This window comes from Balaenoptera ricei, chromosome 16, assembly GCF_028023285.1.
Source record: "Balaenoptera ricei isolate mBalRic1 chromosome 16, mBalRic1.hap2, whole genome shotgun sequence".
In the NCBI taxonomy this organism is placed as follows: Eukaryota; Metazoa; Chordata; class Mammalia; order Artiodactyla; family Balaenopteridae; genus Balaenoptera; species Balaenoptera ricei.
Window position 1 is genome coordinate 12,129,290 of NC_082654.1, and position 15,448 is coordinate 12,144,737.

The 15,448-nt window shown below is 46.2% G+C and overlaps 1 protein-coding gene across 1 annotated transcript; it reads left to right on the forward strand.

The window, feature by feature from the left end:
- The first annotated feature begins 5,882 nt into the window (after positions 1-5,882).
- Positions 5,883-14,812, forward strand: PRDX3 (peroxiredoxin 3). The gene is made up of 7 exons (XM_059900628.1): positions 5,883-5,968; positions 7,360-7,495; positions 9,035-9,176; positions 10,138-10,273; positions 11,111-11,214; positions 13,340-13,505; positions 13,832-14,812. The coding sequence occupies exons 1-7, from the start codon at positions 5,933-5,935 to the stop codon at positions 13,883-13,885; spliced, it is 774 nt and encodes a 257-aa protein (XP_059756611.1). The 5' UTR covers positions 5,883-5,932; the 3' UTR covers positions 13,886-14,812.
- The last annotated feature ends 636 nt before the right edge of the window (positions 14,813-15,448 follow it).

Sequence of the window (15,448 nt, forward strand, 5' to 3'; positions counted from 1 at the left end):
TGTCAAAGGCATTCAGGGAAAGGAGATGTCAGCTGGGATGGGGGGACGTGTAATCAGAAGTGGCTGCATATGGTGAGTTTTTAGCTAGATCTTCAACCAGATTCACCTAAATTTGCCAGGAGCCTGCCATGTGCCAGGCACGGTGCTAGGGCCTGGGCATGTAACGGTGAGCAAGATGGGCATGGTCCTTGCCCTGTTGGGGCTTTTATCTCGGGAGGGAACCCAACAAATACCCAGTAAACAGACAAAGTAATTGTAATGTCCAATCAAAGGAAACAAACACGGGCCAAGCAGGTAATAACAGACAAGGTCATTAGGGACGTCCTCTTGGTGAGGACCACAGCTAAGCCATGACCTAAATAAGGAGGAGGAGGGAGCCAGACATGAGCGGAGAGCAGTCCAGTCAAAGAGCACAGCAGGTGCCAAGGTGCGGGCTGGGCGTTGGGGGAAGGAGGAGTAAACCAGCATGGCTGGAGCAGGAATGGGGTGGGGTGGGCCCCAGATGAGTGGTCTGGGCGGAAGCAGGGGCACAGACTGTCTAGGGCCCTCTATGAATTGGGGTTTTCCTCTAATGAAACGGGAAGCCATTGAAGAGTTTTATGCAGGAGATGAAATGGCCTGGCTGGTGTTTGAAGAAGAACCACGGCCGCTGCTGAGGATGGATTGGAAGGAGGCGGTGAAAGCAGAGAGACCAGGTAGGAAGCTGCAGGGCCCATCACGGGAGGGGGAGGGGAAGCAGGCAGACCAGGGGTAAAGGGGTGGGCCCAGGGCCTGTACTTTTGCAACGTCTCCAAATAGAGTTCTACGGGCCACTACAGAGAGGCTGACGGGACTGAGAAGGGTGGCATTCATCCTCTACCTGACAACCTGGTTCCCAAGACCAGCTCTCCCAGCATGGAGTGAATTACGAATAAATATTTCTACCTAAATCCTGTAATCAGCCTGTGGATAGCATTCTGTATGACAGTTTTTGTAGTGCCGTGTCTGAGTTTGGGTTCTCCTAGACCTTGAGACTAGGATTCAGTGCAAGGAGCTTGTTTGGGAGGTGCCGGAAGTGCAGGAGAGGTGGGGAAGTCATACAGGAAAGCAGCCAGTAAAGGTGTGTTAAGAAACCTCCATGGGTGACCAGCTTAATCCCTGTGGAAACGCTGGGAAACGCACCTCAGCTTGTCTACCCAGGAGCAGGGGAGCTGGGCTATTTTTACACCAACTCTCTCCACCTGGCCACTGTGAGGGCTGCTGGGCAGGGGTTAATTCTCCTAAATTTCTGTCTTTCCACAGGGATGGGTGGTCCGGCCTTCCCCAGTTCTGAAAGGCCTCAACACAGAGATGCAAGTAAGGGCAGTTGGGAATCTCCGGAGTCCAAAGAAGTAGCAGGGCCTGAGGGACACAGAGACATGGGACAGAATTGTGTGGACTTTGTGTTGTGTTTTCTTTCCCTTTTAAAATAGACCTCACATCATGGAAGTGACCTAAGCCTTTTTGATCACCAAGAGGCCCTAAGAAGCTGTGAAAATTCCAGGGGAGAAATGATGGTGGCCTGGGCTGAGGTGGTGGCAGTGGAGGTGGAGAGAAGACCGCGTATCCTTTGGGTGCTGGTCGGTTGGGATGGTGGGGAGGGTGCCGTGAGGCATAGGTTTGAGGAGAGAAAGCAAGAGTTTGGTCTTGTGTTTGGAAAGTCTGGGCTGAGTAAGAGCTATCTGAGTGGAGATGTTGGCAGGCTGGACGGGAGACACAGCTCTAAAAAGGGGATGGGTGGCCGAGGGTATGGGGAGGGAGGGATGACTTGGGGGAGCACCGAGGATTTTTAGGGCAGTGGACTATTCTGTATGATGCTATAGTAGTGGATACACGTCACCACATTTGTCCAGACTCATAGGATGTACAACACCAGAGTGGACCCTAATGTAAACTAAGGGTGACAATGACATTATCAATGTAGGTTCATGGATTGTAACAAATGCACCACCTTGGTGTGGGATGTAGATATGGGAAAGGCTGTGCAGGAGTGGGGACAGGGAGTAAACGGGAAGTCTTCTGTACTTTCACTAAATTTTGCTGTGAACCTGAAACTGCTCTAAAAAATATGGTCTACTGAATAAAGGTGGGGGGAGAGGGAATAGGCGGGGAATAGGCAATAAAGACAGGAGGGGAAAGGCTCAGAAGGAAGCCAAGGTGTGTCGGGGTGGCAGGAAGGGAGCTGCCCTGTGAGTGAACACGAAATGACCAGGGGCCTACAGTGGGCAGGCCCTCCCAACCCAGCGTCACAAGAAGCTTCACAAGAAGCCTGTGAGGTGCGGGTTCCTGCATGGAGACTCTCAGACTTGGGAAGGTGAAACAATCTGTGGGTCCATGGGGTTTTTTTGTTTTTTTTTGCTACACCATGTGGCTTGCAGGATCTTAGTGCCCCGACCAGGGATCGAACCCACACCCTCGGCAATGAAAGCACAGAGTCCTAACCACTGGACCGCCAGGGAATTCCCCATGGGGTTTTGAACTGAGGACAAGTCGACTCCACCCACTACTCCGCTGCCTGCCCTTGAGGAGCTCACCGTGGAGCAGCACGAGGCCATGCAGTGGGAATCCGGGGGATAATGTTCTCAAGAGAGGCCTTTGCTAGCAGACATGGCTCAGTGTCGAGACTGCACCTTCCCTGAGCCCAGGGGCCCTCGTCAATGGGAAAAGAAGGGGAAAAAAATGAATGCTTTTTGCCGTGGAAAGAGGAAGAACACAGCAAAACCCAGAGTAATGTTTGCCATCTCTAATTGTAGCCCTAGTTACCAGAATATTAACTTGTGGTTCCAGGGAGGTATTTTCCTAATCATCATAAAAAGTAGCATATATCTTTTCATTTGCCTTTCCCTCGACTAGTTCCAAAAATTCTTCTCCCAAACTCAAAAGCGAGAATTTCAGTTATTTTCTACCCTTTTGGTAATGAGGACAAGTTCAGTTTGTCTTTTTCCCTCAGGGGAACAATCTGTGTCCTTGTTGTGACAGCTAGAGAAAACTGAATAAAGAGATGTCTTTTGCAGAATGAATGTGGAAAGAACGTTTTGGCCACCATGTCAGCCACTGCTTATTCATTCATTTGACAAATTTTTCTGAGCAGTTGCTATGAGCCAGGCTCTAGCCTAGCCATGGGGACCACAGAGCTGAGTAAGACATGAGCTCTACCCTCATGAAGTTCACAGTATGGTTAAGATCTAGAGAAGACTATAGAATATTCCAATGTGATGTGGCAAGAGCAATGAGAATGAGAAAAACGTGAGACATGAGAATGAGAAAAGCTTTCTAGGGACCTGCAAGGTTTCTCTAACCCAGACCCATGGGGGAGGTAGTCAGGGAAGGCTTAGCAGAACAGTGCTCAAATACCAATACTAATTAAGATTATCTTTTCTTGGAATGAACAAGTGGAGGACTCTGCTTATCCTCCCAGGGGAAGTCCTTGGCTGTAGCCTGAGATTTAGCTGAAGGCCACTCACTTTTGCAATTCTGAACAGGCTTGAAAGGCTCTAGTATGAAATTCCTTCTGGGCCTCTGGGCCTGAGATTCTAGGTTATTTCATTCCTTTTAGGGAGACAAGGGAGATAAGCTTCAGACAGAGATCAGCAGACCAATGTGTCCAATGAAGAGTTCTCAGTTCTAATTGTCCCCTCGCCAATGAATCCCTGTGTGACTTGAGGCAAGCTGTTGAACCACAGGCAATTGCTTCAGCTTTCTGTTTAGAAAAGAAGTGATAAGCAGTGAAATGTCCTCTCCAATGGCCAAAAGATCTGGGAATTGGGCTGCTGTCTTGGGCCTGTAAGCAGATAAGGTGGGGGGGTCCCTGGAGAAAGAGAACCAGGCATGGCTTTCTTGACCTAAGAGAAGCCATTTTTGGCCTGAGCTATTTTGTGATCTAAGCCTGGCCACAGAACTTGCCCTTGAACAGGTCTCAGTAATTAATGATCTAAAGGGAACAGAAGAATGCAGAAACAAATTACTTTATCAGGCAAGAGAAGAAACTATAGCAAAGATAATACATCAGTTGTAAAGACTTCCAGGTCTGTTTCAATGTTTAAGATTGGCCTGAAGGGTTTCCCTGGTGGCGCAGTGGTTGAGAATCCGCCTGCCAATGCAGGGGACACGGGTTCGAGCCCTGGTCTGGGAAGATCCCACATGCCGCGGAGCGGCTGGGCCCGTGAGCCATGATTACTGAGCCTGCGCGTCTGGAGCCTGTGCTCCGCAACGGGAGAAGCCGCGATAGTGAGAGGCCCGCGCACCGCGATGAAGAGTGGCTCCCGCTTGCCACAACTAGAGAAAGCCCTCGCACAGAAACGAAGACCTAACACAGCCATAAATAAATAAATAAAAATTTAAAAAAAAAAAAAAAAAAAAAAAAAAAAAGATTGGCCTGAAGCGTTCAACCACCAGATCAACTGGAACCTAAAGCTTGGACTTGGGGACTTCCCTGGTGGCGCAGTGGTTAAGAATCCACCTGCCAATGCAGGAGACACAGGTTTGATCCTTGGTCGGGGAAGATCCCACATGCTGCAGAGCAACTAAGCCCATGTGTCTCAACTACTGAGCCTGCGCTCTAGAGCCTGAGCTCTAAGCCCGCAAGCCACAACTACTGAGCCCACAACTACTGAGCCCGTGTGCCACAACTACTGAAGCCCGCATGCTTAGAGCCCATGCTCCGCAACAAGAGAAGCCACTGCAATGAGAAGCCTGTGCACCACAACGACGAGTAGCCCCTGCTCGCCTCAACTAGAGAAAAGCACGCGTGCAGCAACAAAGACCCAACACAGCCAAAAATAAATATAAAAAATAAATAAATTAATAAATAAATTAAAAAAAAAAAAAGCTTGGACTCTTTCTACCACCCAAGCCCCTTCATGAATATGCATGTACCCTTAGCTTAAAATTTCCCCAGTTTTCCTGTTTGAGGAGATACTGCTTTGGGAAAGATCCCTGGTGTTCTCCTTACTTGCTGCAAGTAATAAATCCTTCCTCCTCCAGATCTTTGCCTGGGTTGTGTCTTTTGGCTCCACACCCACCAAGAGGAGAACCTCGTTTTTCAGGTAACAGGCCTGGTGTTTGAAAAATACTCACTTAGAATCTACATTTTGTCACACTTACTGTAGGGCCGCTGTGTGATTTTTATCATGTTTGATGAATTTGCTTCAAAGTACCGTGCTCACCACTGAGAACTTGGCTTTACTAATCAACAGAAAACAAATTTTAGATATGTCCTAATTCTCCCAATTTTGGCAAAAGAAGCCAAAAAGCCCATGCATCATCCTAAAGGTTTTGAGGACAACACAAACCTTGATGTGTCTGACCCACTCATCTTATTAACGGACTAAAATTGCATTAATAATTTTTTTTTTTTTTTTTGGCCACGCCGTGCAGCGTGCTAGATGTTAGTTCTCCGACCAGAGATCACAACCTGCGCCCCTTACATTGGGAGCTCAGAGTCTTAACCACTGGACCGCCAGGGAATTCCCTGCATTAATAATTAATTCCATTTCATCCAGAAGCCACAAGTCTACACCTCTGGCTGAAATAGGAAAGGGATTCTTTTACAGAAACCGTAATCCACAGGTTCACAAAAAGTAGCAAATATGGAAATATCTATCTTCCCACCTGGATTAGACCTTTTTAGGTTGGGGCGACAAATAGAAATAAAGTGTCGCTTTCCCAAGCATGCAGCTACTTAGAAGCTTTAACAGGAATTAGCCCCGTATGAATCTGGGTCAAGGGACCCGACCACAGGAACGTTTACACGCGGAGGATCCCCAGAAGGCTAGGAGGATGCAGCTCTTCCCCGCCGCGGCTCCGGCCGGGCCCCGCCCCCGCCTACCTAGACCCCGCCCCTGGTTCCGCTCTCCCTGTAGACCCCGCCTCCTCTGCTTCTCCGTCTGCCCCGTGGGTGCTGTGCACCCTGAAGATGGCGGCCGTGGCGGGAAGGTTGCTCCGGACTTCGGTGAGTGGCTGGCGGCGGGGCACAGGCGCGGAGACACTGTGGTGGCTCCGAGAACGTGCTTCCCAGTTGGGATCCCGCTCCCCTGCGGCCTTGGGGCCTTTCACCCTTCTTGGAGGATATCGGAGGGTAACGGAGCAGAGGCCTCCTCCTCTACGGAAGGCTCCCTGCGCCTGCGCAGAGCCGCCCTTCCCCCACCCCACCCTCTTGTGGTCCCCTCCCCAAATCCCTTTCGCTCCAGGTCGTGGGTCCCCGGTCCCCTCTCCACCTAAGCATCTGGCTCTCGATGCAGGCGATCTGGCCCCTGGTCCCTGTTCTGTAAACGACTCTGTGACCTTGGACAAGTGACTTCTCCTTTCCGAACCTCAGTTAACTTTCCTCACCTTAACACAGAAAGAATGATGTTTCCGTGAGCAGCCACTTAAATGCTGGATGAAAACCAAAATGCCAAAGTAACCAAAGTGCTTACGTGCAAAAGGCGCTTTTCTCCTCCCCGCCCAGGGCGGTCCCTGCCGTTTTCTCCAGGCAAAGCCTAGCACCCTCTTGCTACCCGCCCTCCCTTTCTCGTGGTGGGGTTCAGCGCAGGCTCTTTCTTCTTCCTGAGTCATGCTGGACCCTGAAATTGAGCAAACGTTTCCCTTGAGCCCTGTCCAAACTTTCCCAGAGGCTGAACTTTGCTCTACTTGTTTGCTTCTCTGTGGAGCTGGAAGGCCCTTGTCTTTTCTAGGGACAACCTTGACCGTAGTAGAGCGTGCTCAGCAGATCTGCTGGTAAAGGGCTTAATACACAGGGCCTGGCCAGGTTGCCCGGTTTCTGAATCCTCTGGGTTGCTCTTAAAAGCATGGAGTCTTTATGTTCTTATAATTCTCCTCTGCCTTGCAGTGTTTTTTTTTTTTCCCCATTCATTAATTTATATATATTTTAAAATAAAAATTATATATTTGAGGTGTGCATCATGATTTGATATACATAATGAAATGATTACTACAAACCAATTGACATATCTTTTCACATAGTTACTTTTTTGTGTGTGATGAGTACACCTGAAATCTACTCTTAACATATTGCCAGCTTCAATACAGTATTATTAAGTATAGTCAATATGCTTGTACATTAGATCTCAAGACTTATCCTACATAACTGCAACTTTGTACCCTTTGACCAGCATCTCCCTTTCCTCCTCCCCAACCCCCTTTACAATCTTGAAGGATAAGGAAGCAGAAGGGAATTTTAAGAACATGGAGACTCAATCCATGCTCTTAGAGTTTGGAGTCTGGTATTTTTGTTCACGGGAATAAGGACAGCCGAGGCCACTACTGGCCTGATGCGCTCTCAGCAGGAATTCAGCCACCATTCTGGGAATACTTCCTAATTTAAAGTGTTTCTCTTTTTAGCTTGTCCGACACGTGAGTGCCATTCCTTGGGGCATTTCTGCCTCTGCAGCCCTTAGGCCTGCTGCTTCTCGAAGAACGTGCTTGACAAATGCATTGTGGTCTGGTTCTGCTCAAGCAAAATTCGCCTTTAGCACCAGTAAGTGTTGTTATGGCTTTGGTTTGAACCAGAAAATGGCAACATTTGTCATCTCTGAACAGGGGCTCTGAACCCTGGCGGTATATTAGACTCACCTGGGGAGCTTTTGCAAACATACCACTGCCCCAATCCCACCCCAAACAAAATGAGTCAATCTCTGGGGTGAGACCAGAACATCAGTATTTTTTAAAAGCTCACCAGGTGATTCTGATGTGCAGCCAAGGGTTGAGAATCACTGAGGCAATCTGCCCTTGTGTCACCTTTCCTTGTTGGTTCCAGAGGTTTTAATCCCCGGTGTTGAGGAACTTGGAAGGGGGGTGAGAACACTCAGAGGCCTCTGGGCCTGCTGTGTGTGAAGGGGTGTGAGCTGACTGGGGACTGACAGTGCAGCTCCTGTAAAGGCTTTTGGATTCAAACTTGTGGGCTGGCTCCACTTGGCCGTGTTAGGCTGGTCTAATGGACTGCTCCATGATCTGAGTGATGCACAGCTATTTCTTGAGATTTACACTCCATTCTCTAGAATATGAGGTTTGCTAAGTACAGCCTCAGATATTTGAAAATGCCTCCTTTAGATCTGTCGCACCTTTTAAAAAGAGTGTATTTAACATGTAATGGTTTGGGGGGATATACTTGAGCAAACCCTTTGTTTGTGGGTGAAATGTTCTAAAAAAGTTTACAATTTTACTTCCTCGGAGCTTTAAGAAATTTCTGGTAGCGATTTGATGCCACAGGTTGAAAACTTTCCTTGTCACCTGTGCCAAACGCCCCTCCCAGCAGCTCCTCCTGTTTCTGAAGCCAAGCATCTTGACACTTGGCCTCCTTTGTCCCGCCTTCCCAGGTAGAAGCACGTCCTCTCCAATTCTGACACAGCTCTTACATCCTTTCCTTTCTTTCTGTTCCTTCTGCCGTACCCTTTCCCTCCACACCTCTCACTTAGATGCTTGCAGTCACCTCCTAACATCAGGCGCCCCCCTCCCTGCTCCTCTTACTCTCCCCTGCAGACCGATCTTCCTAAGAACAGCTGACGCATCATCCACCTCCTACGCGAAAGCCTCGGGTGAATCCTGTATCTCTTCTTTTAAGAACAGATTCATTGGCCTGATATATAAGGGCCCTTGCAGCATGGCCTTCGCCAACCTTGCTTTGTCTCCCACACGTCTTCCCTCCATGCACACCTGCTCTCTAGATCAGGCTCTGCCACAGGCTGTTCCCCACACCTGCCCTGTTCTTTCTTTTGTGCCATTAGCCCTGGTCTTGGCAAAATCCGAACCATACTTAGAATCCACCTCCAGGCTCATGTTGTCCTTAATTCTATGTTCATTCCATCCCTACTGTCTCCTGTCTTTTTAGTTTCCACAGCACTTTGAATATGTGTACAGTCTAGAACTATGAAAAGAGAAAAAATTACCTAAGATGTACAATTGAACTGAACTTTTAATTATACTATTAATTAATTACTGTGAGAGGATTAAATAAAATCAAATAAGTGCTTGGCTTAACAAATGAACTCTACATGTGTGTGTTATGTTTTGTTTTCAGGTTCCTCATGCCATGCCCCTGCCGTCACCCAGCACGCGCCCTATTTTAAGGGTACAGCTGTTGTCAATGGAGAGTTCAAAGAAATAAGCCTTGATGACTTTAAGGGGAAATATTTAGTGTTCTTCTTCTATCCTTTGGATTTGTAAGTGTATTTTCTGTGATGCTTTAATGTCATTCTGGGAGCAAGCAGAGATCCCTGCCTCCCCGCTGACACTGCCTGTCTCTAGTTACTCTTGGGAGGGTTGCTGCTGACCCTTTTTCACTGATGGCCTTGTTGATACAGTTTGCATCTGTAGCTAATTTACAAGTGATAAATATAGGGGGTGGAGTGGCATTCCTTTTAATGGGGCAGGGGTTTAATGTGGCTCTGTTTTATGTATGTACTCTGGAGTAGTAGTTCCTGTAAGCCAGTTTGTGAGGAAGTTTTCACTGGTTCGGGGGGAAATGAGAAAAGTAAGGATAAAATGAAATTTCTCCTGAAGCTACTCTATTTAGATAAAATTTTGTCTTTATTCTTGGAATATGCCTCCCCTACCCCCATGTTTTTAATATGATTCTTAAATAGAAAGGTGATAAATCTTTTTTTTTTTTTTAAACTGGAGTATCATTGTGACCAGGAGTCCAGTGAGGATGGTTAACCATTTTGCCTTTCTCACCTTTAAGCAAATTGAACTATTTTTTTTTTTTTTTAATTAATCATTTATTTATTTATTTTATTTTTGGCCGCGTTGGATCTTCATTGCTGCGTGCGGGCTTTCTCTGGTTGCAGCGAGCGGGCTTCTCACTGCGGTGGCTTCTCTTGTTGTGGAGCAGGGGCTCTAGGCTCACGGGCTTCAGTAGTTGCAGCACGCAGACTCAGTAGTTGTGGCTCGTGGGCTCTAGAGCGCAGGCTCAGTAGTTGTGGCGCATGGGCTTAGTTGCTCTGTGGCGTGTGGGATCTTCCTGGCCCAGGGCTCGAACTCGTGTCCCCTGCGTTGGCAGGCGGATTCTTAACCACTGTGCCACCAGGGAAGTCCCTGAACTAGTTTTTAGACACCTATCGTTCAGATTTTAAACCCTTGTTTTTCAACTCTCTGATGAGAATTTCTACCCTTTTTCCCTAGCACCTTTGTGTGTCCTACAGAAATTATTGCTTTCAGTGACAAAGCCAATGAATTTCACGATGTGAACTGTGAAGTCGTTGCAGTGTCAGTGGATTCCCACTTCACCCACCTGGCCTGGATAAACACACCAAGGAAGGTATACACATCATTCACACTGTGTCTGCACTTGATCTTAAAAACTCAAATGATCCCATTAAAGACCAACGTAGAAGTTGTTAAAGCATGACTAGTCTGAAATGGGCTATTTGTCAGGCCTAACCTACTGGCAAATTCTGTTAAACTCTACCCATATCGCCTTTAACATTGCATGTATTTACTCCCCACTACACTTGTATTTTCCAGAGTACAAACAGTAACAGAGAACAGACTCTGCAGGGCAGGGGAACAGCTGGGGTCCATTGCCTCCCCTCTCACCTGTACCCTGTAGATCCCCGGGACCCTGCGAGCCATGTGGGACAGTGATTAAGTTTTCTGATTTCACTGCTCTGCACGATCAGTATTCTTGCCTAGAAACTTGCTTGGGAGAATCAAAATTTCTAGCTATGCTGCTGGACTATCAATATCAAATTATTCAAAGTATTCTTTTTTTTTTTTTTAACTGTTCCATTTTTATGCTTCAGAAATTAATCTTCAACTGAAAGGATACTGTAAGAATTAGAAAAAGAAAGGTCTGTAGTATCAGCTGGGTGTAAATCCTGCCTCTGCCCCTTTCTAGCTGTGACCTGGAGCAAGTTTCTTAACCTTTGTGTGTCTCAGTTTCCTCATCTGTACAGTGGTGGTGATGATAGTAGCTACTCCAGGATGCTTGGAGGAGGAAGTGAGACAACAGAAAGAGCTTAGAGCAGCGCTCGGCCCATTGTTGGTGCTCAGTTACTGCCGTCCGTTGCCACTGTCGGTCAGACACTGTGTTGCCTGGCTGAGGATGCTGTGGGAGCCACAGTATAACAACCAGCCCTGTTTGCATTTTTATTAGAATGGCGGTTTGGGCCACATGCACATCACACTCTTGTCAGATTTGACTAAACAGATTTCCCGAGACTACGGTGTGCTGTTGGAAGGTCCCGGCCTTGCACTACGGTAAGATCCGTTTCTTATGAACTTAAAATTGGTTTTCATGTTTTAGCATCATCCTACTTCATAGGGGATTTATAGACACCTTGGTAGGGAATTTTTAGAACCCCAAATCCTTAATTTGTCTTTTAATAAGCACTGATGGATGCCTCCTGCAAGGGTTGGCAGTCTTTCAGAAATGGCTGAGACATGTGTGCCCCCTGCGTCACCCTGGGCCTGTTTCTGAAGAAGGATATCATGTCTTGATGGTCACACTGCTCCACTCTCCCTGACTGTCTGGGAGCCACTCCTGGCGCTGAAGCCATCAGACTGTTTGGAGATGGGGTGGGGGGAGGCCAGCAAGGGTAGGAGTCAGTTTTCTGGAATGGTTAGGATCTTGTACAAGCACTGGAACCAGACCGGAGTTTGAATTTGTTTAAACTCAGCTACTTAATAGCTGTATGACTTTGAGCAAGATATTTAACCTCTTTGAGTCCCATTTTTCCTGTAACTAAAATGAGAATGTACCTCCCAGGTTGGTTGTGAGGATTAAATAAGGTGAGGCAGCTACAGAGTTTTTGGCACAGGTTCTAGTACCTGTCCCAGCCTGTCAACCTTGCTGGGAGGGATGAGAACTTAGGCCTTAGAACTGGCGTCTTGATGGCTGCTGAATGAAGGAGGGATTGGGCAAAACTTTACCTCCAGGAAGGAAGCGAGAACCCCACTTTGATGTGCCTCACAGTTTTGCTGGGGGCTGGCTTGAACCCTCTCACCTGCCTGCTGTTGTAGCTGACGTCTGGCCTGCTTGGGTTACACCTGAAATTTTAGCTCCGGGAGCCACCTTGGAGCTTGGGCCTTTTTGACTCCAAGGGGATTACGGTCTTCCTTTAATAAACTAAAGCCTAGCTTTGACAGAGTTGGCAAGGGAAGGAGAAGAGTGCTGGCATTTTCCTCCCAGGATCCCCTCCCCTGTAGAGTCGTGCTAATTTTGCAGTTACCTCCCTACTGGTTTCTCTATTAGGATTGACATAGGGAGAGGAGTCGAGTCTGACTTGTAAGATAAGGCTTTCTTTCTGGAGTCTGTGGGCCCTGATCATCCTAGCCCTGTGTCTGCATCTAAATGGCGGACTCCACCTTGGCTGCACCCTGCAGGAGCATACACCAGGACCCCTTAGCCTCAAAGCCTAGACCCCCAAAGGCCAGGCCCAGGGAGGGAGAACCACCTTTTTATCTTCTGAGTTTTCTCTAACTTGCCTTTTTCCTAAGTGATTAACACTTGGAATGCCACACCCTTTTAAAGATGGACTGTTAAAAACCTAGGAGTTTTATGACATCTGCATATGTCATAGTAACACCAACACTCATATGGAAGATGAGCACAGACCCCAGGGTGGGTCACCTCATTACATTGCTGCCAAGTGATAAAGAGTGATGGGCTTGGACAATCTGACAATAAAAATAATAACTATAAGTGACTGAAACACATCAAATATATTTAAATCGATAATTTGAAGAGTTCCAGGGAACCAATTCATTATTTTGAAAACTATTAATAATGGAATAGTAGTAAGCACTCATTCTGTCTTTCCTGTACGAACTGTACCTCAGTGTAACCAAAATAAATAAAAGTGATGGGCTTGGTTTTTCCTTTAGATTTCTGCTCTGCATAGCCTCAAGGCCAGTAAATTTTCCCATGGGATTTTCCCCCCCTTCTACGCAAGAATTCACTCATTTCATAAGTACTTACTGAATACAGATAAAATACATCTCTGTCCCTTCCCAGTTGCCTATGGTTTCTTGCCAAGATTTGATGCAGCAGCCCAAAGAATGCTTACTACATCACTAATAAGAAGTCTTTGCGCTCTGTAGTTCAGTGACTTACAGATTCTGCGACATATAGGTCACATTTGTAAATGTGACCATACTGCCTGTTTTCCATGGTGGCCTTGCCCAGTCCTGTCTTTGTTAAAGCATCTGTCATCAATAAGAGATGATAAGCTGTTTGTACAGCAAGGAAAACCCCATTTTTAAGCATATGATAGAGTTTAATAAATGCTCTATCAAGGATAATTAAAGACAAAAAGGGGTAGAAGTTAGAGTCTTTCTAGCTCTGGTAATGTTGAAATACTGATGATGATAAATTCTGATGCAGAGGTCTCTTCATAATTGACCCCAACGGAGTCATCAAGCATTTGAGCGTCAATGATCTCCCAGTGGGCCGAAGCGTGGAAGAGACCCTCCGCTTGGTGAAGGCATTCCAGTTTGTAGAAACCCATGGAGAAGTCTGCCCAGCCAACTGGACACCAGATTCTCCTACAGTAGGTTTCTTTTCCAAAAGAAATGGGACCCCAGCAGAGGGTCCCAGGTCCTCACTGCCTCAAGGGCTGCTGGCCTGGAATATCCACGAAAGAAGCCCACCCTTGGGGGCAAGGGTGTAGATGGTGTGCAAATGGGTGAAGCTGGTGCAGGTGAGGGTGGGACCAGGCACCAGGCAGGCTGTTAATGTAAGTTTCATCCAGGTATTTTAAAGGAAACAGACCAATCTTTAAAAAGTTAAAGAACTTTAGATTAAAAATTGAGGGCTTTCAACTCACTTTTGAGATCATAAAGTCACTTACCCAGTGAAATGTTTTTGTATTTTCAGATCAAGCCCCATCCGACTGCTTCCAAAGAATACTTTGAGAAGGTAAATCAGTAGACCATCCCATGTGCACCTGCAGCTTCCCACGCCAGAAAAGAACCACAGCTGGAACTCACTTTTAGCATTTCAAAGATTATTATTTATAGAAGGCAAAAAAAAATTATGCTTGTATTCATAAATATTACTCTAAACGTTTTGTTTTTGTAACATTGGCCAAGGCTTTTAAAATGTGGTTAGTTACTAACGTAAGGAGTCCTTTATTGGCAGTGTATGGATGGATGGCTAGTTGCTATAGAATGTGCAGTTCCCCTATTTCTTGGATCATGTCTTCAAAGGGAAAAGGAAACAACTCTTCTTTATCAGCCTTACTTGAACCTTTGTGTACACCAGAGTAGTATGACAGGCATCAAAAGCTTCTGATCAAGGGTCCTGAAATTTTCTTCTTGAGTTTCTTTGTATTAAACTGAATTTTCTTTTAAGATCATGGTTTTAAGTTGTTAGCATCAATGGTCTAATTTAACACTTGCAGGACTTCCCTGGTGGTCCAGTGGTTAAGACTCTGTGCTTCCAATGCAGGGTGCGCGGGTTCGATCCCTGGTCAGGGAACCAAGATCCCACATACCATGCAGTGTGGCCAGAAAAAACAAACAAACAAACACTTGCAATGAATGTGTATGTGATTGAAGCAGATGTGAATCATGTTTTTTAAAAAACCACTGACAGTGGCCAAGTGACTTAACTGATCTTGTATGTTCCCCAGTCCTGAGATTTATACTTTATATAGTTATTTTACTTATTTTGTTAGCTGACTTAGTGCCTACATACATTTCTAATATTGACTGGGCATAATTATAAAGGATAATTATTGAATCCAGGGATTGCATTTTGAATTTGAATCATTCATGCATTTGAATCATTGTAATTATTTTCTTTCCTGAAGTGTTCAGTGTAAAAAATATAATAAAAAATAAACATTTTAAAATACTTGCATTTTTAACACCATTAATTTATTGGTTCAGCTTATGTTGTGGGACTCTAGTTTTCCTTCTCTGATTATATCAACAGACATTTATTGAACATTTAACTCAGTGGCTACAAAGATGAATAAGATGCTGGCTCCACTTCCAAGGAACTCAGTTTAGGAGGCAAAAGAAATATGGAGGGACTTCCCTGGTGGCACAGTGGTTAAGAATCCACCTGCCAATGCAGGGGACATGGGTTTGAGCCCTGGCCCAGGAAGATCCCACATGCTGCGGAGCAATTAAGCCCATGCGCCACAACTACTGAGCCTGCGTGCTACAACTACAGAAGCCCGTGTGCCTAGAGCCCGTGTTCCGCAACAAAGAGAAGCCACCCCAAGAGAAGCCCATGCACCGCAATGAAGAGTAGCCCCCACTCGCCACAACTAGAGAAAGCCCGCACGCAGCAACGAAGACCCAACACAGCCACAAAAATAAATAAATAAGTAAATAAATAAATAAAGTGCAAATTAAAAAAAAAATATGGAAGCATTTATTAATTTTAATAAATCCTGGAGTTCCTACCATATGCTAGGTACTATTTTAGAGGCAAGAGAGTGAACAAAAAAGACACACCCCTTCCTTTATGCACTTAAATCGT